This window comes from Sciurus vulgaris (genome assembly GCF_902686455.1).
Source record: "Sciurus vulgaris genome assembly, chromosome: 13".
Classification (NCBI taxonomy): domain Eukaryota; kingdom Metazoa; phylum Chordata; class Mammalia; order Rodentia; family Sciuridae; genus Sciurus; species Sciurus vulgaris.
The window spans coordinates 73506026-73533869 of NC_136474.1; the positions used below are offsets into that span (position 1 = coordinate 73506026).

Sequence of the window (27844 nt, forward strand, 5' to 3'; positions counted from 1 at the left end):
ATGCAAAGCAACAATAATTCTTATACACCAAGGGCCACAAATAGAGTTCAAGGAAAGGACTCAGTGTTATAGAGTTCATAGCAAGGTTTGTTAAATTAAACTTTTTCTGCTTTAGTACTTAAAAAAGAATTATAATAAATACCTCCATTTACACTTACTAGATCAATATTTTGCATTATATCCTGAAATGAAGGATGGGTTCGAAACTGCTCAAAGAGATCTCTTTTGTAAAGCAGCGCATACACCAAGTTTGGGTTGTGGTGAAGAGAATTTGTCAGGCAGGAATTGATGATCTCCAACATCATTCGAATAACTTCTTCAATGACGTTGAGGTCCTGCGCCTAAAGAGAAAGTAAACCCCAACAGAGTTAGTGTTTTTTTTCCTTGCTGTAGAAGTAATCAAAATTCAAGTGATTATTTAAAACTATAGCAGCATTAAAAAGATCATGCAGGAAAGCTCTTCAAGGTTATTTCTATCAAGAGTCTTTAGAATTAGTTTTATCAGTTACTAAAGGATTTGAATTAAAATTATTTGAATTTATTATGGTGATAATTAGGAATTTCATATAACAAATATGAATAAATGATAGACTAGCCAATTTAGCGGCAAATTTGGAGCTCGCTCAGCTTCAACAGATCCTTATTTATATTCTCATCCTAAATCATTAGACTTTCACAATGTAAATTAGTAAGGGGGTCTTACTGTTTCCCAGAAAAGTGTCTAAATCAGAAAATGATCTCAATTTTCTATATTGCCATTTCAATCTTTATATTTACAGATAAATAAGCTGTGGTTTTGTCATTGTTTCTTAGAGTTAGCAGTCTTTGGGAATCTGAACGTAAAATAATTTATAACATCAAAACTCAAAGCAAGCAATGAACAAGTTTTTCAGTGAAAGACCTACTCCAGCTCCCAACTTCTAGCAGGGACTGTGGCCCAGTGTGGTCCTGGTACCTTGGGGATCTTCAGGGCTCTTCCCTTCAGTAGGCTGAGCTCCCAACCACTCTTGCTGTCTGACAGTCCAAGGCTCAGCAGGCTCCTGGAAACGCAGGGCTCCCTGCTTTGATTGCTCTTTCTGTTTTGGGTCCATAAACATCCCTATCATGTTTAGGTGTGGCTATGTATTTTAAATGTTTTCTTATTATGGTTCATCTCTTATTGGTATATTTTTGTAGCAAAGGGGAGGAGATCAGGCTTCAAATTTGGAACTGACAACATAATCTCAACTGTAAGTTTTCTCAAATGTATTTTCATTTATTTCACCTGCTGTTTGAATGACTAGGGGAAGAGGAGACTTGAGAGTTTCAGAATATTCTCTCAGGTCATTTAAAAACAATTCAATGAGACAGTACACTTCAGAAATAAAGGTCAATCAAAATACTTTCTGCAGAATTTTATGTTAATAAATATTTCATATACTCATTTATGTTGTCTAATATATTAAATTTATTTTTACAGAATTATCTGTTAATAGATTACAATTTCTGCTTTCAAACACATTGTTTATTTTCAATATTTAATTAAGTAATTTGCTGAAGCAAACAGGGTGACATACCCAACCCTCAAATAGGACTTGCTCATTTAAACCTAAGTTAAAATATTGACCATTTATTTCATTCCCAAGTCAGGAAAGTATAAATGGAAACTTTAGATCAATATGCAATGCTCTGCATTAATTTTTACTTTGCATCAATCTGACTGAAGGCTCTTTAAGAATCATAGTAACCCTTTTATGCTTAAAGAAGTTTCTAGATACTTTATTTAACTTATTTTAACTTATTTTGTTTCTCAGGTAAGTTCTAATGCTATCTTTTATAGACTATATTCAGTTACAGGTATATAAATTGAATGACAATAATACATAGTTTCTATAATGTTATTCAAATTGATTGAAAATGTAATGTGGGAAGAAGTAGCAATGATATATAATATCAAATTTTGCTGTATTGTCACAATAAAAGGCACTTCTATATTTTAATGTGAAACAAGGAAACAAAAATGAGAAATTTTACACAATTTAGAACACTAAGTGTAACTTAAAGAGTAGCTGATTATAATTTTCTGTCAAAATCTATTTTAACATGTAACATTATAAATTATTTAGGTTATGAAAATTTCTATACAAAGAGTCTCTAATCCTCAGCACAACTACCCTTTTTATAAGATAAGGTCAGTTTCCTTCCTGGCTATACCCAGGGGTGAAATTCTAAATATTTAACAACTAGTAGACACTGTTAGTTCTATTAGATGTGGGCTGTACACAACCCAGGCAGCTCCACCAGCTTGCACCAGCTGGATGTCAATTACAGTTATTTTCACAACTACTCTCAAAGGAATGATTCCTTGAGAAATTAAATGGGGTTTACTTGAAGTCGGTTATCTACATTGATTACTTTTATTATGTTCCAAACACTGTACCAAAAATTGCTACATGTATCATTTCATTCATATAGTAATTCTTTAGGTTAATTCTGAGTTAGAAAGCTTAGAATTTGATCAAAAGAATCAACATCACAAAACATACTCAGCACTAGACACTAAAGCTGCTTCCTTTAGTGCTAGAATCTCTTTCCTTTTATAAGGTTCATCTCAAGTGCTCAATCAGCTTATCCTTGAACACAGAACATATAATCTTTGCAACTAATTCATTTCCATTTTTAAGTAACAACAGTTCTCTGCTAACCACTACTTTAATTATCTTTAAGAAACAGAGTTCCTACTGTGCAAGTTGTTTCCTACAAACCATGCTGTGTGGGGTCCTTTCATTTCTGTTGGAAGATCATTTGCAGCTTCAAGTTATGAAGAAGACTGTGAAATAATTATGGGCCAGAGGGGTAAACTATGTTTACTAAAAACAAGACAATCAAACTTTTGGCTAATTCTAATTTCCAAGAAAAATATAAAAAATAAATATAATTTGTAAGACTATTTGCATCTTTAAGTTGCTACTATGATTAGATTCTGGTGCAGGTCACTACTAGATATGGCAGTAAACCATATCTTTCAAATTTCATTTAAAAAAAGCATTATTGGGCAATAATCACCACTTGTAAAAAGATGAAAAATTAGAATGAACTGATTAGAGTTTTTAGAAAAAATACAAATTCATCCAAATCTCGACATTTAAATAGACCTAAAGGGTTGTTCAATTTAATCATTATTTGGGTGTCAACATTTCAAATGGTATTTAACAGTTTTGTTGTTGTTGATTTTTCTTTTTGGTACCTGGAGATTGAATCCAGGGCTTTGCACATGCTAAGCATGAGCTCTACCACTAGCTATGTCCCTGTGCCCATTCAATATTTTTTTTAAGGTTGTATTTGTTAAATTCTTAAAACTGTGTAACATCAGCTAAGTACCATGTGAATATGCTCCAAAATAAAAACAAAAATATTATTAAAGTACTTTAAAAGGGAAAAATCAATGCAACTTTAGACATTATTACAAAAAGAGCAAAAAGATAAATGCCTTTCCAAAGTTGCTACCATAAATGCAAAGAACTCAGAAATCATATTTCTAAGCCTTAAATCTGAGTCACAATTTTTTACTTTTATTTATAAAACCAGTCTTTTAGGGGATGCTGTGTAGAAAACTGACTTATACTTAAAGAATAAGGTTTTATAAAATTGATATGGTTTTAAAAGTTAACCATGTTTAAAAAAAGTTAACCATGTTTCCTCTGAACTGTATCAAAATTAGCTTTGTCAGACATAAAATCTCATTGACAAGAGCAAGAAAATATGGAGAGATAACAAGATATGTGTTATCTCATGTATCTCATTCATGGTCTTTTCTTTTTAGTACATATAGCTTCCATAACAGGAATAAGGTCCAGATCAAAAAAAAGGTGGGGTGCATACTTACTTTATTGCAAACAATTTCAATCTAAAAACAAGTACGCTGAGAAAAAGATTCCCATTTTCACATGTCTGACTGTACATGTTAGGACTGAAAGTCTAACAAATTCTACTTTAAGTAGTAATTTAATATCTAATAGACAAGTTGGCAGTTGTGGGAATATTTTACCTAGTTAACAGCACTTAGAGATGCCTTTCATTCTATAAACTTCCCTTTCCTTTTAAGAGGGAATTTATACAGTTAAATCGTTTCAAATAATTTATTTTTAGTTTCCTTAAGAGGAGCATATGTATCTTGTTTGTATTAGTTTTGGGGGGATTCCAAGAGAGTTGTCTAAATTTCCTGCATTTTCAGCAGAAAATAAAATCTTCAACAAAATTAATGGGACTTTGCCAAAGGCAGGGAGGGAGAGGAAACATACAGGCAAGGCCCTTTTTAAAGTCACTGAGCCAATGGCCTTCAAAGGCAATCCTCTAGTGATAGACTTGTTATCTTTATGTTGTTAATTCACTGGCACACACACACTGAAAAGCTTTGTGACCATGTTATTTCCAGACGGAACTGGATTTGTCTCAAAATATCTAATTGAAAGAATCAGCTTTATGTTAAACACAAAATCACAGCCGATGAATAAATCCTGTGACCAACTTAGACAATGGGTAACCTTAATCAAAGGGTGGGAGGGGCAGGTGGAGAGAAGACAGCAGAGTTTTGGTCCCATTGTTCCTGCGTGTGAATGGAAACCATGTGGTCTTCACTCATCCTGGGGCACTGTCTGAATGAGACCCATGCTAGGACCCTGGAAAGTGGCTGTTTACATACAACACACTGCTGTACAGGCAGTGATGGCATGGGCAATGGTGACCACTAGGGCACTGGTTAACTTTGATGGTTTCCCATATCTGGAAAATGATCAAAATCCAATGAAGCTGCAGCCCCCAACAATCAGAATATCTTAGTTGGCCATGGCACAGAAAGCAGGTACAAAACAGTGCTGCCCACCCTTCTTCTAGAAGAGACTAAGCATACACCAGAGCCTGGTGTTTTTAGCTTTTTAACTCAAATGCATTACTTTAAGAATTAATGTTCATTTTCATTCTTTTAAAAATATATTAGGGGCTGGGATCGTGGCTCAGCGTAGCGTGCTTGCCTAGCACACGTAAGGCCCTGGGTTCAATCCTCAGCACCACATAAAAATAAAATAAAGGTATTATGTCCACCTACAACTAAAAAATATATTTAAAATAATTAAATAATAAAAAGAAATACCCTTTCATGATCTATAAAAGGTAAAATAGTACTCTGGGAAGGTGTGCATTTGTGGATTTGACTTTCTCCTGAGTGCCTCCTTTTGCTCCAACTTAGGTCTCAGTGTTCCAGCTGGGTCCCAGCTCTACTAATAACTAGCTTTGTGACCTTTGGTAAGTCACTTGAAGTTATAGTTATGTGCCAAAACAAGTGCTTTACTTTCAAGTCTCAATTTCATAAAGAATGTAAAAAATACTGAATTTAGAAAGAAAATTATGAGTATAACCAATAATGCAATTAGTAAAGAAAAATCTTTAAAGTGACCTCAAACCTCAGTGAAGTTCAGAATTTACTTTCAATTACCCCACCACCTTAAATAGAATCATTGTTAGTTTTTAGAAGAAAATGCAATGCCCCTTGAAAGGACAAAAGTGCAAGGCTAAGTTCCAAAATGACCATTCTCTAGACCAAAGAACCTACTTCTGCTTCTGTTCTCCATGCCATTGTTAATGTGGGAACAGCAGGGGATCATCTCTAAACCTGTCTGTCATGGACTGTGCACTGACTTCAGAGACCTATGATATTTGGTACCATTTTTCATTCTTGCTTGAGAAAGAGAGTCAGTGATGCTAAGAAAGGCAGTGAAGAATCACACATGGGGGTTTTGTTACTCTGAAGTAAAAAGGAAAAATGTAGCTGCAAGTTAGCAGAGAGCAGCTGTAGATTGGGTCAAGTCCCAGTTTTGCCACCGACTGGGCAAGTCACTTTCTTGGACCTCAGTTTCTTTAAGTGTAAAATAAATGGGTTCTCTGGGACAATGTCAGGAAGCATTATCAGGGACTTGGACTTGGGCTTCTGCTTAGGATATGGAAGGAGAGGGAAAAAATGCCCCTCTATCCAACCCTAACAATGAAAAATAGCCAGACAATTTAGAAAATCTCAAGTCTTGTTCTCAGAGAACAATTCTTCAAGTGAAATGAATTCCTTCTCTGTAAGGAGAGAAGGAAGACAGGCACTCTCACACACTGGGCTGAGTGCGGAAGGAAGCTGTGTTTTCTGCTAAACTTCCAATGAATTTGTAAGAGCTAAGTGTGGTCAGCTGGGTGAGACTGAGAAACCAGGCCCCAGGTGGAGTGAAGACGGCCTTCACTTGAGAGCTCTTTTCCACAGGCCTCCAACAGAACACATGAGAAAGGCTGTGTGTGGAACAGGAGACCTAAGGGAGTCGCTCCATCAGTCAAGCTTATAGAAGGTGGTCAGCTGCTGCTGGGGACAGATGCCAGACTCACGGGCTTCCCAGACTCTTCTCCCATGCTATGCAAAAGCCTAGAGCCGTACGCTCAGCCAAGAGCACAGGTATTTCCACTGCTTCTAGGCGAGAAGTATAGACTTAGCCCATCCTGCCCTGAATGGGTAAGAAAAACACCCTCTGCCTCCAGGATATGGGCAAAGTCCACTCTGCTGGTGGAGGAATAAAAGCAAAAGAAATTCTAAAACTGGGATTTGAGGCCGGGAACCAGCTTGGGTTCGGGATCTCACACCAGTATCGAGCAGGGGCTATCCATGGGAAGGGACAGGACGTCTGAGAATGCCTGGCCTCTAAGATTCAGGCACACTCAGGGACTCCCCAAGATTGAGACCAGACAAGGACGACAAAGAGATCCCTCTTCAACCTCACTGCAGGGACTGCTGAAAGCACAGGGCAACAAAGGAACACTTAAACACACAAACAAATAAAACAAAAAACCTCCCTCTGACACTCAGACAGACCCCTCTCATGAAGTAGAAAATAACAACTGTGGGGAGAATTTGAAGCTAGTGGCACACTGCAGATATAAAACCCACTCACCTACAGCAGAGGCATAAGGACTTTAAATCCCTGTCTCTTCTGTTCTACTCATAATGTCCAGCATTCAACAGAAAATTATGATGCATAAAAAAACCCATACAGTCCCTGAGCACAGTGGCCTATATGATGGGTAGGCACTGTGGCAGGTGCTGATGAGGAAGTGATGATTCAGACATATCTGCCTCACAAAGGTTAGCACTTAGGGGAGAGACACCCTAAATGGATGAAAGTATGGGTGCCCTGGGGTAGGGTAGGGTTGGCCTGGGATGGGGAGTACAGCAGAGTGGTTAGGAACATGAGTTCTGGAGCCAGGTCAGGATTTGAGTCCCAGCTTTAGAATATACTAGCCACGTTCTCAACTCACTGAATCTCTCTGAGTCTCAGTTTTCCAATCTGGAAAATGGGAATACTACCAATTTTAGAGAAAGTGAGGATTAAATAATGTAATGTATTCAAAAACATTTGCAGTCTTACTTAGCAGATAAAAAGGGCTCATTACATGACAGTTTTTATGATCACCTATTTTATGAACAGGCAGAGACCTGTGTGAGATGTGGGTAAGGGGAAAGGTAGAGGGAAGTACATGTACAAAAAGCCTAACAGTGAAATGGAACACAGCATGGTTAGGAAATTCAGTTTGGTGTGAACACCAAATGTAGGGGACAAAAAAATGGAACTAGATCAAGCAGGCCTGACAGATCAGTCTGATGAGTGCAGGACTTCATCCTTAGTGCAAAGACTAAGGGTTTCTCTCCACTACGAGATATCCAGAAGAGGATTTAAAAACTTCTGGCTAAGAAGCAGCACTGGGGAACTCTAAGCGACTATTGGAGAAGAGAGGCTCTAGGAGGTCCAGGGAGAACACTGTGCAAACCTCTCAAGGGGTACTAGCCCCAGGTCAGTGCAAATGGCTCCAGAGATGGAAAGGAGATGGCAGAGACTGAGAATGAAGGTTGGAGCTCTGGGATTACTATCAAAAATTCTGAAAAGGAGCCAAGGGGAGACAAGTTCTACCACAACGCGTAATACAAAACTACACCAAAAGTCTTCAGAAATGCAAAGATTTCTTTTTTTTGTCCCTGCAAATCTAATGTTACAAATTTATCCTAACAAAAGAAATAAGACTGTGCCCAAAGATTTAGCCTCATGGATATTTATTATATAATTACCCTAGAATTTGATCATAAAATTTGAATTTAGTCTTCAATTCAGTTTGACATAACAAACTACTACAAATTTAGGGCGTTACAACAACATAAAATTTATCTCATAGTTCTGCAGGTGTTTAGGTAGATTTGGCTGGGTTCAGTCTCACCAGGCCAAAATCAGCTAGGCGGGCCTCTTTTCTGGAAGCTGGGAGAGAATCCAATTCCAAGTTCATTCAGATTGTTGGCAACATTCAGTTCCTGCAACGGCAGAGCTGAGTTTCCTATTTTCTTTTGGGGTAGCCCTAGGAGTCTGTTAGCAGCTCAGGCTGCCTGAACTTCTCATCACTTGCTCCTTCCATCTTTACACCAGGAACAGCCTGCCAGACCCCAGTCAAGCTCTGACTCTCTCTGAGGTCCTCTTCTGGCATAGCTCTTCTACTTCAGCTGGAGGAAGTTCTTTGCTCTAAGGACTCGTGTGTTTGGATTAGGTCCACATGGACAAAGTAGGTCTTCTCTCCCTATTTTAAAGTCCATAACCTCAGTTCTAGCTCCAAAGTCCCTCTTGCTACATAACCTAACATATCTGCAGGTTCTGAAATGGGATGGGATCATTTTTCAGGGACCATTATTTTACCTACCACAATCCCAGTGGCCCAACAGTAGATGAAATGAACAAATGAATACTATGAGGCTATTAAAATGATGAAAATAACTTTGAAATGCATAAAAATAGGACAGATTGATGGAAGAACAGAGAGATGAACAGGTAATGATAAAGTGAGCTGAATAAAATGTTAATTGGAGAATAAGGGTGGTGGGTACATAGGCATTCACTGTCAATATATTTTTTCCAATGTTTTTGTATATTTGAAATTTTTTCGTAATAAAATATTGAGGAAAAATCAGATCAGCCCAATGATCTTTCAAGTCCTCTTCAAGTTTAAGCTTTATTGGGTAAAAATCTAAATATCTGTAAGGATATATTTTTTTTCAACAAAGCAGCAGGAAATAAGGTATTGCTTAAGGTTTATAAGGAAATTAATCTCAAACAGCATTAATTATCACTCCACTTTATTTTTCAAATAATTACCAAACTAAAATAGAAAGGCAATAGTATAGAGTGCATTTTTGAATTATTAAAGAAAAACCAAATAATACCTCGTTTGAGGAATTTTATTTCCAAAAGTCAAGTTCTTACTGTAATAATTAACATATAAAACCAATGATATCTTGATTTAATTGTTTCTAGACAGGAAAAACCAAATCTACTTCACACTTTAACAAAATTCGACAACACAGATCCTCTCTATTGAAAAAGATACAATGAAATGAACATAAACAATGAAAACACACAAGACAGTGGTTTTATAGACATCAACTGGGGGTCAACACCATGACATGAGTACTGTCCTAAGCATGGGGAACAGATGCTGTGGAGAAAAAATAAAATGCAATCCTTCTCCTTTACTTTACCTTGGAGTTATAAAACATTATCTAGTTTTGTAATGCAGAAATATCTCAAAAACATTTCTTTCAAGATACTTAAGGAATCTAGCATTAAAGGAAAAAGAAGGAGAAGTAGAAGAAAAGAAAAACTGATTTTTTTTTCATTTGGAAATATTGCCAGTGTAACTGAGGAATACTAAACCTCACTGGGCTCAGAAGCTAGTGGCCCAGTCTCTGGCCAACCTGACTTGCCTCTGAATCCTTGTTCTACTACTTATTACTTATGTAACCTTGGGCAAGAGTCTAAACTTGATTTATTTACCAGCAAGACTATTATAGTAGAATGAAAATGAATATGTAAGACACCTACCTCAATGTCTAATACATAGTATTAGCTCAAGAAACTCTTGTTCCTATTAGTAAAAGCAACAGCAATCATGAGTGAGTTTCTCATTAGACACAGATGTGCCTGGGAGATGCATTAATGCTCTTGGCTACTAAGATAAACTGTACCTTTCTCTGTCTTGTACTTTAGTGTATACTTACAAAGAAGTGCTTCCATGATGCTGAAATTTGGATTTAGAACAAGTACATGCATTACAAAGAAATGCTCTGAGCTGTGAACCACAGATCTTTAAGAACCTAAATGCCACTGTTACACTAAATGGTTAATCTCCTTAGGGAATATGTTTAAAAATATTTCAAGTCTAATGTTGAAATATAGGCAATCCCTGATTGAAGACAGCTTGATTTGATACCCAGTGAATTATAATCATATTCCACAATAAGGACCAAAAGTTGTAGTTACAGTTGCCTAATGAATGGTACCAGTGCCTAGATTTTGTCCAAATAACCACTAAATGCTCCTGATTCAGTCAAGGTCAATGGCAATGGGGGTGACTCAGTCTGCTGCTACAATTAGAGCAAAAGATAACTAAAGTTGCAATGGAAACTGTCTATTGCCCAGCAATTACCATTCAAAACTTCTGGAGGCAATACTGCATTAAATTTGCAGTTTATTTATTTTTTTTTTGTGGTGCTGGGGATTAAACCCAGGGCCTTGTGTATGCGAGGCAAGCACTCTACCAATTGAGCTATATCCCCAGCCCTGCAGTTTACTTCTTGAGGCAGAAAGTAATCTTAAAAGTAGCTTGAAGGTCCTTAGAGTAACAATAAATGTTTGCCATAGAAAGCATTACTATAAGATACCATGAGTCCAAATGTCAGTCAATTTACATTTTTCAAAATCTCAAAGGCACCTAAAAGCATATATATCACCCAATTTTTAGTTGTCAATGTTTGTGATTATATGGTCATAAAATAAAAATTTTCATACCTATTTTTGGGTTTTCATGGTATGAAATTAGTCTTTTGGGTGGAACATTAATATGTATAACATTTATCAGGGTCTAACTGAACATGGCTCAACTTAGGATCATATTCTAGCAATCAATTCATGGGTTAGGGTAGCCTATCATTTTGCTAAGTAGTGCCAATTTTGGGGGTGGAGGGAGACAGATGCCTAATTTTATTTTCCTGGGATGGTTTTAGAAACAACTATGAATTATAAAAGAATAATCAAAATAAAAAACAAACTCTTAATCAGAATGAAGGGAATCTTCCTCCCAGGGGAAAGAGAGTTGATATTAAAGAGGAAAAACAGAAAAAGGCTTTATTCAAGGAGCATTCCATTCAAAATTTTATCTGGCAAGAAGGAATGTGACCCCCTCACCTCCTCCTTTCTTCTATAGCACTTATTCACTTTATAGCACTTTCTTCTATAGCACTTATTCAGTCTATCTGTTTCAATTTGGGGATAAGGAAGAGATCTTATTAGGGGTAAGACATGAAATGCAAGTAAAAGGCATAGTGATTATGTAAAGAAAACTTGTGAATACCTGTACCAGTATTAAGAGCAACAAAGACAAGATTCACTTGGTAGTGTTTCTCATCAAAGCATAATGACTATACAACGAAGTAACATAATGAAGATACAGGTATTTCTCTACAAGTTATGAACACTTTAAATAATATTTGTGTATTCCCATTATCTATTGCCAGAATGCACCAAACTGTCACATCATGACCTCTGCTGTGACAAGTAACCACTTCCTTCCTATATCTACCTCAGGGTGATAGGAAAGGATTGGATGAGTTAAGGAACTCAGAACAAGGCCTGGCCCTGGTGAAATGGAAAGAACACTGGGCTAGGGGTCAAATGACCTCAGTCCTGGACCTGACTCTGATAAAACAGTTGCTTCTGAGCTTGATCCATCAAATCCCATGTTTTCAATTTTGTGAACATAATAAATATTCAAACATTATTTGAAGTTACTGTAAGTGGTATATTTGTTGCTCAATTTAAGTTTTTATAGGTGTTCCACATCTGGCACAATGGGACAAAATTGGTTAAACAACTCATTTAACTTTTCTAGGTGGAATTTCCTCTCCTGTTAAGTAGAAATACAGTGTTTGCCTATGCTGCAAAGTTATGAGTATTGACTGGTTTGAAAATGACTTGTTAACACTGGATTGTGTAGAGGGAATTGAGGGGTGGGGAAGGGGCAGGGGGAAGGAAAGATAATGGAATGTGACAAACATTATTATTCTATGTACATCTATGATTACACAGTGTGACTCTACATTGTGTACAACCAGAGGAATGAAGTTATACCCCGTTTGTGTATAATGAATCAAAAAAGAAAAAAAAAAAGACAACTATAAATGCTATAGAAATGTGTAATCAACTATAACTATTGAACCCCTTTGCCTTTGACTCTAGAAATCCTGCCTTTTCCTAATTTTGTTTGAATATTAAGAAAGAGCAAAGAAGTTAGTGAATTTAGCATCAGATCAACAAAAGTGGCCACGATTCCCTTTGTTCAACTGTCCTTAAGTTTGTAAATAAGAAACAGGCAGTTCTGGGGTTTTCTTTAGTCAAAGGCAAACCATGCTCTCCCTAAGACCCAGTATCAGAGACAGTATGAGACAAACACCACTCAAGTCCCATCTCACAGCAGACTGCACACACTGCACCACTCACACTACAACCACGGAGACAGGAGGGACTATCCTGCCTAACACCTGCCACTCATTTAACTTTGGCAAGGACCTATACACATGCACAGGAGCAATTACAGAAAATCTCTATCAGGTTCTATCAATAAAGTCAATGATCGGTGAAAACCTTCTTGAAAACCTCTTGGTTTTACCAAGAAATCACACTAGGCATTAGATGAACATCTCCAAAGAACTGGGGAAATGGTAGTATCAAACCAATTTTAGTAATTTAACTGCCTTCTTAATAAAAACAACTCTCCAAGCAAAAATTTCAAAAATGTGTTTTTCTCCTACACATCTGATAATATGTAAGAAAAATGTTGTAACATTATTTGAACTAATTTATTGGTGATTATCCAATAGGCACTGCTAACTCTCTTTGATCTGTCAACAAGTCAAATAAAAGAATGATTATAACCTTTTAATGGTTTCTGTGTGTTAATTAAAATATGAGTAGATTGGATAAGGAATCAGACATATTGAGTAAAAAGAATAAGAAAACAAAGACAAATGGAGAAATTATAAATGCATCCACTGCACACACAAAAAACCATAGTTACAAACTGACTTTTATAAAAGATCTCAAAACAGTCGCTATCTGAATATCCCTTGTAGCTCCTAAGAGCCTCAATAACATGAACACTGAACACCTACTCAGGATTCTAGGATTCACTGTGATCTTCTGGCTGTGGAGGTCAATGTAATTTAAGCAGGTGGGAAAGTTTTGTTAATTTCTTCAGATTACCAATCTAAGTGAAGCAATTAAATCAATTTTTCCAATGGCAACCCATTAGCCACCTCAATGTTTCCAGATAAAATGTGTTGTTCATTTAAAAAAATAGCCATTAACCGACTTTATAAGGTGGAGCTTAGAGCCCAGTGGGAAAACTGTGAATTGTGGGGAACATTATAAAGATAAAAAAAGGGAGAATAAATAAAAACAATTTAGACTTAGACCTGAATAAAGTACAGGAAGTGTTCCTTTTAAAACTGCACATTATAATATTTTCAAGAATTTCATCAATTAAGTGTCATCAGAGATTTTCACTTAACTGAAGCAGGATGCCAGAAGCAGGAGAAAATGCCTAACGGTGGAATACAAAATGTATCAGTCATTTTTGCCAGTCTTTCCTGAACAACCAAAAGTCAGACTATGCTTACCCGAGTGAGGGTGCTGATGAGTTTATTACTTTAAAAGCTAAGCTTCAAGAATAGTACATTAAAAACAATTTTGAAGATGATTCCAAGTAGTTACTGTACATGAGAGTTTCCATTCCTGTTCTTGTATTTCTTTTCCCTAAATTTCTGCTTTAATTTTTAAAGCATTTTTTCAAAGTAATAAACACAGTTTAAATGCCCAGAAAACTATTAAATTAAAACAAGAAGAGTCATTCCCTGACCTGTCCTTCGCATTCCTTTCATGCCCACCTAGGGAAAAGTACTCTGAACCACTTTGTTTCCTCCAATATTTTTGTCTTCTATTCTGAAATAATGTATGCTGTTATTTCTGAATTTTTAATTCCATATTTTAAAGTTATCTACTGACTTCTTTTAAAAGATAAGGCTTTGCCTCTTTTAAAGTAATTCTGAATTAGGCTCAAGTTTTTACTGATTTACTAAACTATGAAAATATCTTTTTTTTTTTTTTTTTAATTCACTGTATGAAGAAGACACTAAAAAGAAATGAATATTCTTCCAGGCTAAATTGTTGAAAGAAATGAAACCAAGATTTAACAAGGAATCTGAGAATAAGAGGGTGCTTCAAACTTTATGATTCTGCATTGAGACAATGGCAGTGAACCAAACCCCCTTCTATCTGCATGTCTATTTGTCAGATGAGGGAGAGAGAACAGGAATTTCTCATGGTTAGTTACTGGAGTAAAATATGGGTCTGGGAGGCTACAGCATGTTCCAGAGTGCCCTCTAAGTTCAATTAGGCCTCTCTGAACTGCACCCCATGGTCATTCCCTCCCTTTGACTGACAAATTCATTTTGTAGCTCTCAAATATGATGAATCCTAGGTTGCTGATTTTTTTTCCTTTTCTAATTCTCTTTTGTTTTCTCTTCTTTTCTTTCTTTTTAAGAGTCTGGCATTCCCAATAGGCAAAGCAGCAATCCTGCAGGCTTTCTCTCTTATTCCTGTGCTATTACATTTAATTTGCGCTTTTATAACTTTGTGCTTACGCCCACAGTCTTTTGAACAATGGGCGCCCATTCAATAAATCCAAGAAATAAATGACTTGATGATTGTAAGTGCTTTGAACTCAATGGACAGAAGGCTCTACAGAAGTAATATAATAGTAAGGACACTAGGATAAAAGCATAAGAAAAAAAAAAGCCACAATCTAAAGCTTTTTCAGAACACACACACACACACACACACACACATAAACACACACACAGTTGTCATCCTTTGTTACATAGCATTCATTTCCCTCATTTATACTCAGTTCTCAAAACCACTCTTCCTCTATATTTTTTGATAGGAAAATGACAAACATTTGTAAAGCAAAAATGCATTTATAGTTGCTTTTAAGGAGTATTTCCTTTGAACCATATATAGGCTGATCACTGCAAGGCTTACTATATAATGTAAGAAATATTTAAATACATCCTGCAGTCTCATGGAAATAACTCCAGGGCTTGATGAGGCCATTTGGTACTTCCTATAACTCTGTGATAAAAAAATACATTTGGATTCTAGTGCTTCTTGTTTTACTGTGTAACAACTTTAAATCTGATATGTTTAAAGAAAATTAACCAGGATATTTAGCTACTATGAGGTTTATTATTATGAGTTGTTAAAAAGTACTGATTATCAAATTTGTATTTCAAACAAGCTTATCTATTATCATTAGTCCCCACAAGCACTCATAAAGTTGAGTATGTTAAAACAATAGAACAGGTGCATAGACATTCTAAGGCAAACAGGAGATTGAGAATAATTAATTTTATAACCTTTTTTTCATAGACTTCAATTTAGAAATCAATTATTTAAAATAATCTTCTTAGGATTAGTCTAACAGTTTATATAATTCAAACTGTTTTTGAATAGTACATGTCTAGATATCATGTTTTGCCAAATCTAGTGGACATGTTTTAATCCTCATCTTACCTTCAATCTTTAATCCATAAAAGATTCATCATTTCTTCCTTTTTCCAATATGCCTACTTGATATCATGCACTTGGGGTCTCCCCAGATCCCCTCGTTAAATGAGAAACAAAGTGTTCTCATGTTCAGATAAATTTTTCCAAGGAAGGATATACAAACAAGATCTTGTCTTACTTTCCATTCCTGAACAATGATAATCACATTTGACCAAATACAATTATGGTATGAGTGTGTCTACCATAAGCTGAAAACCTACTATGATCAAGGCAGTGGGCCAAGAACATCACATGTATAATCACTAATATTCAATTCAATTCCATAGTGTAGATATTAGCATCCTCACTTTATAGAGAGGAAAAGCTCAGAGAGCACAGAAACTTCACCAAGGTCACTAACTAAATACCTAGAGAGCACAGCTCTTAAATGCTAAGTCTGAGAGTTAACACAAGCCTGTCTAATTGGCAGTGTACCCTTATTCCACTATGCCACAATGCACTGGACAAGATGATTTTTTAATAGGTTTCCTCAGTAATATGCTTTGGTTTTCAGTGACAGATGGCAAATCAAGGACTTATATGTTCTTATCTTTCGAGTAGTAGAAGCTGTAGTGAAATAACAATGGCCACTAAGATTTACAGAGCATAATATGCCAGGTATTTCCTAAGTACTCTCTATGCACAATTTCATTTAATTTTCACAAATCCATGAGCTAGTTATTGTTTTTATTTAACATATAGGAAAATCAAAGATCAGAGGGGTGAAGGTCAAGGTCATAAAAAGGCTAAATCTGGTTCTTTCAGATTCCAAGACCCATATTAACTTTTTAAAAAACAGTGGTAAAATACATATAACATAAAATTTGCCAACATAACAAGTTTTAAGTTTATGGTTCAGTAACCTTCAGTACATTCATACTTGGAAAATTTCAAATATATATACATGGAAATAGGAGAGTATAATTACCACCTCATGACCAATCTTGTTTCTTTACCTTCATCTACTTCCTCCCCTCAAGGGTTATTTCAAAGCAAAGCATCTTTTGCCCATATATGTGTCTTGGTAAATACCTTTAAAAGATAAGGATTCTTCTTCTTTTTCTTCTTCTTCTTTTTTTTTTTTGGGTGTGTGTGTGTGTGTGTGTGTGTGTGTGTGTGTGTGTGTGTGTGGTACTGGGGACTAAACCCAGGACCTCACACACGAGGCAAGTACCCTACCACTGAGCTACTTCCCTAGCCTTTTTATTTTATTTCGAGAACAGGGTCTTGCTAAATTGCCTAGCCTGGCCTTAAACTTGTGATTTCCCTGCCTCAACCTCTAGAGTAGCTGGGATTATAGCTGTGTGTCACCATGCCTGGCAGGATTCTTCTTTTAAATACATTAACATAATGCCATTTTCCACATATAAAAATTAATACTGAATATTTGAAAATCATCAAATCTCATGAGTGCTCGGCTTTCTAATTAGGTTAAAAAAATTTAAAGAACAATTTGTTAGAATGAGGATCTAGGTGGGTGCTGTGGCCCACATCTGTAATCCCAGTGGCTCATGAGGCTGAGGCAGGAGGATTACAAGTTCAAAACCAGTCTTTGCAATTTAGAGAGGCCCTATGTAACTTAGTGAGACCCTATCTCAAAATAAAGAATAAAAAAAAGGGCTGGGGATGTGGCTTAGTGGTTAAGCACCCCAGTGTTCAATCTCTAGTATCCCCCTGAGAGAGAGAGAGAGAGAGAGAGAGAGAGAGAGAGAGAGAGAGAGAGAGAGAGAGAGAGAGAGAGAGAGAATGAGAATATGAGGATCTAAAAAATAAAGTCTGTATAGTGCAGCTCATCCTTATTCAAGAATGTTTCTCTCTTTTTCATGGCACTTTGTCAGCTGAATAAACAGTTACTTGTCTTATGTAGTTTCTTGCAATCTGGATTTTGCTGGTATTTAATGTTTCTTTGTTCTGAATACTTCTGGTAAATTGGTAACAAAATATAGAGGCTTAGATTAGGTTTTTTGTTTCAATTTGTTTTGCTTTTCAGAAGACTACTTCATAGGTGGTAGTGTGTTCTACATTAGGAGGAACACAATGTGTACTTGTATAGTTGTCTCTTTTTCTAAATTGGTAGTCACTGATGATGCTCAATGCTTGGATCCACTAATTTATTAAGGCTTTCAAAATGATGATATTCAAATTCTCTCATCATTAGTTTTTTTGTTTGTTTTTTGTTTTTTGGCTTTTTTGGTATGTATGGTAGGGATTGAACCCAGGGGTGCTTTATCACTCAGTCACATGCATAGCTCTTTTTATTTTGAGACAGGGTCTCACTAGTTGCTGAGGCTGGCTTTGAACTTGTGATCCTCCTGACTCAGTCTCCTGAGCTGCTGGGATAACAGGTGTGTGCCACCACACCTGGCCTTCATTATTAGTTGTTAGTTGTAATATTTCTCTAAAGAGGAACTTGTCCTTATCTACTATTTTGTTACACAGTGTTACCATTTTTATAAAAGGGAGGATAAATCCCTGGTTCCTCTCAGTGGAAATCTGGTTGCTGGGGGAATGCTCAAAGTTATTTTACTGGGTGGGTCACTGTTTTCATGAGATCAAAGGACAGAAGCAGAATGACTAGACATAGTTAAAGATATTAAGAAACAAAAAAACATGAGTGCATACAGATATATCCTTTTCAAATTTAAGATCAAAGGGTTTTTACTCGACTGCTTTATTTTATATCTGCATATAATGTTCCCATACCACGTTTCCAGGTTTCCCAGGACAATGGAGAAACACAATTATAATATTTCACAATTATTCATTTGCTTTATCTCTTGTTACACACACATGCATCTTGAAATAACACAAGGGTTTCTATTCAGACATCATTAGTAAAACAGTTTGATATTTTTTCAGTTTTGTCTTCAAGTATGGCATACGAGAGATGATGAGTCACTTAGATGTCTGGTTATTCCAACAACCAGACATATATTTAGGTTACTTCATTTCAATTTTAGAGATTGTGCTTTTAAATTGTCTTATAATCAGGTAAAATATTTATGTAGTTCTTCAGTTACATTACAGAACAAGAAATATTCAAAGAAGTCTAGATTCATTTTTGAAATTAGCTAATTACCTCTTCTTTTTCTTCCCCTCACTTTCCTCCTGGCATCTAACTTGAAGTACTATCCATAATTTCTTTCAGAGTATCCTCATGGAAACGACAGAACCAGAGATTGCTAACACTGAAGAAATCACACAGAGAAACTATTTTAAGATACACAGTAAAGACAGAGCATCAAGGGCCAAAACAGCAAAGTAAGTCATCCAAGCTCATAGTAAATTAAAGCTAGCTCAAAAATAGAACTCAAGTCTTCTAATCCACAGGCTATTGCTCTGTCCAAAACGTTCCTGGGTCCCTCCTCAATAAGAATTTGTTCAGGATGACTATCGTGATTCAGATAATCTCCTTCCCAGCCACAACACCTTGCTCAGGTTCCTGCCCCCAAACCTTTGCACTCTCTGTTTTACCTTACTAGAGCACATTCCTTCTAGATAGCTGTGTGACTCTCTTTCTTTATTGGTTCTTTGCTCAATGTCGCCTTCTATATAAGGCACCTTCTGTGTAAGGCACCTACTCACTGACCACCCACTTATGTGGTTACCTTTTCATTCCTAGCACACCCAATCCCTTTATCTGCTTTGTTTTCTAAAGGAACTTAATAATTTTTTTTATTCATTCTGTTATTTTTTTCCTTCCCCCACCCCTCTAATAATAATTTTCCAACATTTTATTTATACTTCCATTTATTTATCATTTATACTATTATTATATAAGATCCTGCATTGGAACGTAGGTTTTATGAGGACTGAGATGTTTATTGTCACTGGGCAGAGAACAGTATTTGAAACCCAACAGTAACCAAATTTTTGTTGAAAGAATAAGGGAATATACATGTGCTACTCTCTCATACTGCTGTTAATACAGATAACATTTGTAATTTATGGTCATTTATAAGAGGCATGTGAAATTTAGAATTAGTTAATGAGTCATTTCGCATATGGTTTAAAGTACTACTAATAACGAAACAGAAGTTATTCTAATTTGAATTCACTGACCAGATGAAACTTCTGAAAAGAGATAATACCTGATTATTAAGCTCAGTACTATTTAGGCTGTTATAAACTGAATATTTGTGTTCCTTCCCTGTCCCAAACTTCACATATTGAGGTCTTAACTCCTAAAGGGATGATCTTTGGAGATAGGGAAGTAAACAGGTGATGAGTGTAGGGTCATAGTCTGAAAGTGCCCTTATCAGAAAAGACACCAGAGAACTTGATTTCATTCCCTCTTGTAGTGCACAAACTGACAAAAGGATTGTATGAGCACATATCAAGAAGGAACACAACTGTGTTGGCACTCTGATCTTGGATTTCCAGTTGCCAGAACTGTGAGAAACAAACTAAGCCACCCAGTCTGTGGTATTTGGTTGTGGCATCCTGAGCTGACTATACAGGTCTAAAACATGACTCAGAAGAGGACAGATCATTAATTCAATCACTGTGTTGATCACTACCACTGTATCTTAAATGAAATAGGATGTCTCTGAGCAACACAATACACACCTCATGACCTCAAGCAAATTCAAATTTAAGATCATAGGAGATACCAGAAGACAGAAATTACAGGAGACTCAAACATGTAAAAATAATTAAACATTCTTGTCCTATGGATTATTAAATGAACATGCTCATTCATTTTGGTGGTTCCAACTATATTTAAGTTCTGAATGTTTAATTCCTAAACTTCAACCATGCAAAAGTAGCTGCTTTGTTGTATTAAATAAATCAAGAAAATCAATATACTCCAATCATGAAATGGACTCTAACAAGCATCAAAGCACAAATTACCTTGCTTTGCTACATCCCAAAGTATACTGACTCCAATTACCAAGATCTCTGAATTCTTATCTCAGAAACTCAAATAATCTAAGAATACATTATGAAATACTTTAAGGCTTAGCTCTATCTAGTGTTCTAGTGTTCAGTGAAGTTTTATATAAAACCTTAAGTCTAGATAAACTCTGATACTTTTCATATTCATTCTTTTCATTTGTAAGGCGGTTCTCAAATATTCCTGTAAGGATTCTTCTCCTAAGAATTTTTCAGAAGTCCATAAAATTTCCAAAAAAAAAAAAAAAAAAAAAAAAAAGCCAGAACTGAATTCTCAAATACAATTTGTTTTCAGAAATGAAGTCAATCAAGGAAAGGATTGAATTTCCACTCATACAATGAATAAGATTACTGGTTTTTTGGGTCTTATTTAGAGAAACTAAAATAAAGTGCCATTTATAAAACATTTGTAGCTTTGACTATAATCAACAGTAATAATAAGATACCAGCTCAAAAAATTCTTTTCATTGAAGCCTCTTTTGTAATACTGCTTTTTAATAACCCTCATAATAGCCGAATTAAAGGACCCCAACAGAAATCATTCATCCCACATAAAACAAACATTGCCTTTTCTTCTTAGCTTTGTTTTACAAGCTACATTATTTCCAGATGACGCTTGAGGGGACTATGGTTTCAAGAATTAGATGCTTAAATAGACAGCTGCTTTCTATTTGCCATTTAAATCAAGGATAAATCAAAGAAAATTCCAAATAGTGGACTTCTTTTCTTCCCATTAGGAACTATGAATTCAGGCAGAAAGGGAGAAAGAGAAGGAGAAACAATTAAGATAGGAGTAAACAGAACATTTAAAAAGGGATTTATTAAATAAAAGGAAGTTTGGAAGATATCTCAGGAAAAGGTGTTTTTATAACAGCTCTAGGAATTTTTTTTTTTTTTTTTTTTACTGTGATGAAAAGGAGAGGAAAAAATAAACCATGACCACTGGTTTTTACAAATATACCATACATTACTACTGAATTTAATATGCATGGGTTATTTTTTTCTGTATTCTTTAAAGTTCACTTAGAAAGTTAATTAATCATTGCCAGATTTCAATTCAAACACATCCTATTTCTTTTTATATGCCACAGGAAGGAACATAAAAGTTATTTAAGTATTTTTAATAATTTTTAAAAGTCCTTAAAAAGAATATTCTACCATTCTCCTTAAGAAGGGACAGGGCAAACTTCCTCTCCAGGAATAAAGAGATGCAACTTTTTTCTCCTGAATCAATCTATGCTTTTTAAGAATCAAGAAATTTTTCTAAAAATCAAGACAGGAGCCCTCCAACTAAATGTCTCTAAAATCATTCTCAGAAAAATTTTGGAACTCTAGTTTCCTAGCCAAGTTATAGCACACCCTGAAAATCTGTCTTATTTATTAAAGTCAGGCGTGGTCTTTATGGAAAATTAGTGGGGTGGGAGGCAGGGAGCTATTCGCTTGCTAGAAACTGTTTATTTGAATCTTTTAAATCAATTGTATTGGTACAACCACTATAGAAAACAGGATGGAAGTTTAAAAATTAAAAATGGAACCAACCATATGACCCAGCAATCTCACATCTGGGTATGTATCCAAAGGAAATGAAAGTAGAATCTTAAAGAATTATCTGAACTCTGACATTAACCATATAATAGTAAAGATATGGAAACAACTGCCTGCTGACAGATGAATGAATAAAGAAAATATGGTGTATGCAAGACAATGGAATAACATTCAGCTATAATAAGGAGATGCTCCATTTGTGACACTGCAGATGAACCTAGAGGGTGCTATGTTATGTGACTAAGACAAAGACAAAGACTGTGTTGTCTCACTTACCTTTGGAATCTGAAAAAGCTGAACACATAGAAGCAGAGAAGAAGATAGTTACCAGGGGATAGTGGTTGGGGCTGAAGGGGAAGATGTTGGTCAAAGTACACAATCTTTCAGTTATAAGATAAATAAGTTCTGAGGATTATTACACAGTATGTTGACTGTAGTTAATAATACTGTATTTACTAAGGAAATAGATCTTAAATGGTCTCATTCCCCTAAAAAAGGTAATTGTGAGGTTATGGAAGTATTAATTAAACTTTGAATGTAGTAAACATTTCACAATATGTACATATATAATAAATCACAATGTTGTACACCTTAAATTATTTATAAAACATTTATTAGTCAATTATAGCTTAATAAACCTGGGAAAAATTAATTGAACTAAAAAATAAACTTATGAAATCTAATCAATGTGGGGTTTGGGATCTATTTAAATTCAAAGCAGTTGTCTGAGTGGTGCTCACCAATCTTATTCTCAAGATTTGGCTCTAACTGGTGTTTTATACTGTTTCTTCATATGAAACTAACTGGAAAGATCTTGATAGAAATTCACAGTCTTCCTTGGAGAACTAGTTGATCTCAGGGAGAGGGCAGGGAAAGACCGGATGAACTATAGCATCCCGAGGGTCTCAGAACAGAGACAGAAGTATACCAAGAGGGCAAAGGATGTAACATGAAAGAGCCCCCAGTGGCCAAATCTGAAACAACATGAGCAACATAATAATGGTATTGAATTATAGCACAAAGAATAAAATAGTAGCCATGAGTCTATATTGATATATATATAATAATTGCATAAATAAAGACAGTGGGAAGATATGACAACTTTTCCTTGCAAAATTTTAGTAATAATTGTAAAAGGATGAGAAAAACAGAAATCACCAGTAAATCAGTGATAGGTGCTAAAGGCAAGATCCATGTATAATTTCTAAAATTTTGGGGGAAATGTTCAAGCAGAAACAGGCAAAATCTAAGATCTCTCCCAAATATATAGCAATTACAAAGGAAAAAATAGTTTTATGGTACAAAGTCTTGGCAGATGACCTTAGCTAAAGTGATCAAGGTAAACATTCCCAGCAACATTTATTGATATTGTGCATCCCTTGATATGATGCAGGGGAGGTGCCTCACCTCTGCAGCATGCTCCCCAAGAAGACATAATGTTAATCTAATCCTAGGAAAACATCAGACAGACCCAAATTGGGGAATATTCTACAAAATAACTGATTAGGAGTCTTTAGAAGTGCCAAGATCATGAAAGACAAGGAAGATCAAGGACAGATGAAAACGAAATTTAATGTGGGATCTTGGGTTGAATCCCAGAAAAGAATGAGGGCATTAATGTTAAAATTGGTGAAATCCAAATGAGATTTGTACTTCAGTATTCACAGTATTGTATCAATATTAATTTTTTAGTTTTGAAATGTTATGTGCTCATGTGAGATAATAAAAGAGAAAACTGAGTAAGCATATAGAAATTCTTTAAAACTCTATAATCCAAACTGTCAGAAGAAAATAAAGGAAAGAAGATAGAAAAGAGAGAAGAAAGGGAAAGGAAGGTATGTACTTGATAAAAATTTCAAGATCTATTTTATAAAAAGTATATAGGTGGACCTGTGCATTATATCAGCATGCAGATGTGAAAGAAACATGCTTTTCTGGGTTAAATCTCTCTTTAAGTATAGTTAGATTCAATTTTCTTGTATTTATGCTTTTTGCATCTGTAGTCAACTCTTACATATTATGATATAATCTTATACATATTGTGCATGTATGTGTGTGTAAAATCTAGCACAAAGTATAATTTTGTACACAGAGGTATATATTATATAGAATAGTTTATAAAAAATAAAAAGTATTTTATCTTCTCTCCTTTCTTCAGTCTGACTCCCCAGAGCTAACCATTACTTTATAGTGTCTTGTACATTATTCTTGGAAATTTTAACACATCTTTTCAAGCACGTATGTATATATGTTACTTACATACTACAAAGTGTTTTTAAATAGATTTATATATTGACACCTTTCACATAAACCTGTATGAATTGAATTAACTAAAAAATAGCTGCAGAATACTATGCTGGATGAATTTATACTTTATTTAAGTAGTCCCTTATTGATGGATATTTTGCTTTTTTCCGATTTTGCTCTTAAACAGGGTGAGAAGAAATATACTCTCGAGTAAATGAGTATTAATTACTAGCATTTTTAAAGTCAAGACACTGCTCAAGAAGCAAATTTTGCCCCCTTGAACATATTTTTTCCGAAGTGTAAAATTTATTTTCCTCATTCACTTTTGTGTCATAATTGCAGTCAAGATGATATTTATCTTCTATTATATCTACCAATTGGTTCTTTTATTCTAGTCCTCTAAACATGGCTTTTTTTAAAAAAATGGCTCCATAGAGATATAATTCACAACCATATATATCACCAAATTTAAAGAACATGATTTAAAACTTTTTGTGTAATCATCACCAAAATCTTATCTTAAACCATTTTCAAAATCCCCCCAAAATAAAAACTGCCTCTTTGGCAGTCAATCCCTCTCTGCCTCACACTCCCAAGCCCTAGACATCTACCCTCTGTCCCTCTAATATTTGCCTATTCTGAACACTTTGTACAAGTGGGACTATAAAATAGGGGTCTGGGTAATAGTTGGTAGACATTTGGGTTGTTTCTATTTTTGGCAATTATGAATAATGGTTCTACGAACATTCACATTTTGGGGTGCACATATGTTTTCAATTCATTTGTATCTAAATTCAGGAATAGAATTACTGGGTCATATGGTAATTCTATGTTTACCTTTTCAGAGGCTGCAAATTGTTTCCCAAATGACTGCACCCACTTTACATGAAGGATATGAGAACTCTAATTTCTCCACATCATTGCCAATATTTGTTATCAGCTGCCTTCTTGATTCTGATCATCCTAGTATTTCATTTGTTTTTTTTTTTTTTTTTAAGAATATACAAAGGAAAATTTATTTTTTCAGAATAACAGTTTCCAATTAAATATACTCAACATTCTTTTCTAAGATATTCTCCTGAGGTCCCTGAAATACATCAGTGAAGATAAAGGAACAGGCAGGTAGGACAATATATGATGTCTCAGCTAGATTAGAAATTAACTCTGTGTGTCAAATGCAAAAACAAACTTGCCACGAATTCAAGTAATGTAGTGATCAGGCCACACTCAAATATTACATTTAATGTCAGGTTCAGATTCTGCATCATTTCTGCAGCAAACCTGAACCATGTATTGGGGACAGAAACATGAAGCATGTAGCTGTTGCACTCAGTACTCATATCCCTGTGGGAGAGAAAGATCCATCAACAATAAAAGACACAGTCCTAACTACTATATTTTATCTCCTTGCAAAGTGCTATGTATAGGCAGAGGAGATGTATTAGTCTACTTGGGCTGCCATAACAAAATGCCATAAATTGGGTAACTTAAAAAAAAGAATGAATTTTCCCATAGTTCTGAAGGATAGGAAGCCCAAGATAAAGGTGCCTGCCAGCTGGGTTCCTAGTAAGGTCTTTCTTTCTGACTAGTTGATGGCAGTTATCTTGTTTTTTTTTTTTTTTTTTTTTTCAATAATGTATTTTTTTATTGTAAACAAATGGGATACATGTTGTTTCTCTGTTTGTACATGGCGTAAAGGCATACCATTTGTGTAATCATAAATTTACATAGAGTAATGTTGTTTGATTCATTCTGTTATTTTTTCCCTTCCCCCCACCCCTCCCACCCCTCATTTGGTTTTCATTTGTATTTTCCTAATGACTAGTGATGTTTTAGCAATTTTTGATGTCCTTATTAGCTTTTTAAAATATCTTCTTTGAAAACTATTCAGACCCTTTCCCACTAAAAAATGCAATAAAAAGCCTTATTGCTTATTCGAATCATTGTCCAGCAAGGTGCTCAGCTGACCTTCCATGAAATGATTCAGGGATCCAGGCAATGCCATCCTCTGGAGACTTGGAATCTCCTACTGTATTTCTGCATCTAGCTAGCAGATGAGGTAAGGGGAGGTAGGAAGGATGGTACAGTGGTGATGTCACTTCTTCCTACACTCCCCTGACTTCCCCTAATCCTACAGCCCTTTCTAGATACAATAGAGTTAAAAGACGTTGCTTTGCTGTGTAATTAGGAGAAAATGGATACTGGTGAGCATTCAGCCAACCTCTGTCTCACCCAAAGCCTCACCCAAAGTTGGGTGCCTGGCACATCAGGAAAGGTAGCTAACTGACTGGAAGTTGCCAACATAACCTGTTCCTTTGTTTATGGTGGTTACTCTGATTTATATTTTGAAGCTCCAGGACACACTGAGATCTTGTAATTCCAAGGTCAGGAAAGTGGGAGCCCATCATTGGTACCAAGTAACTACTGAGATGCCCTCACACAGATTAGAAGGCCCTCCTGATCTTGTTACTCGCCTGTGGACAGTTAACCTTAGCTCTATATCTGATGTCTTACACCTCACTCTCCTGCAGGAACCTCTTCCTGCCACTAAAGGGCATAGAGATAGCCCTATCCTCTGAACTTACATCTGCTGTCCCAGAATGTCTCTCCACACTTGGAGGCATCAGACAAAGAGTTGGTCTTAAATGCTTGCTATGTGCCAAGGATCCTACCTGGATGCACTCATTTAATCCTCACAACTACCTGGGGGTAGTCAGTTCTACTGTTAGCCCTAATTTACACATGAGGCAACTAAGGACCAGAGAGGCAAAACAACCTTGCACAAGGTCAAATACCTCGCCAGCTACAGAATCAGGTTACAAAATATAATATTTGCCCTTTTGTTTTTTCAATACTGGAGACTGAACACAGGGATGCTCTACAACAGAACTACATCCCCAGACCTTTTTTATTTAAGTTGCTCAGACTGATACTGAACTTTCAATTCTCCTGCCTCAGCCTCCTAAGTTGCTGGGATTATAAGCATTTTCCACCGTACTAGCTATTTGCCTAATTAATTAATTAATTAATTTTTTATTTTTGCGGTGCTGAGGATTGAACCCAGGACCTTGTGCTTGTGAGGCAAGCACTCTACCAACAGAGCGATATTCCCAGACCTACTTGCCGATTTTAAAATTGGTTATTTATATTTTTACTGTTTTTTTTTTTTTTTTTTTTTTTTTTTTTTTTGCGGTGCTGGGGATCGAACCCAGGGCCTTGTAGTTGCAAGGCAAGCATTCTACTGACTGAGCTATCTCCCCAGCCCTATATTTTTAACTCTTGAGTTTTAAGAATCCTCCACATATTCTGAATATTAGTTCCTTGAGAGCTTGTTTGAAGGTTCTAGCAGAGGAGTGCAGCTACTCTTATACCCTTGACTGAAGAATGGTCCTTCTCAA

General features: G+C 35.7%; 1 protein-coding gene across 3 annotated transcripts in view; it reads right to left on the bottom strand.

The window, feature by feature from the left end:
• DYM (dymeclin) overlaps positions 1-27844 on the bottom strand; it is a 397677-nt gene that overhangs the window by 77612 nt on the left and 292221 nt on the right. For all 3 annotated transcript variants that reach the window (XM_079108988.1, XM_079108986.1, XM_079108987.1), the window contains one exon: positions 159-341. In XM_079108988.1, the coding sequence (XP_078965114.1) occupies positions 159-341 (183 nt within the window). The remainder of the gene's footprint in view (positions 1-158; positions 342-27844) is intronic.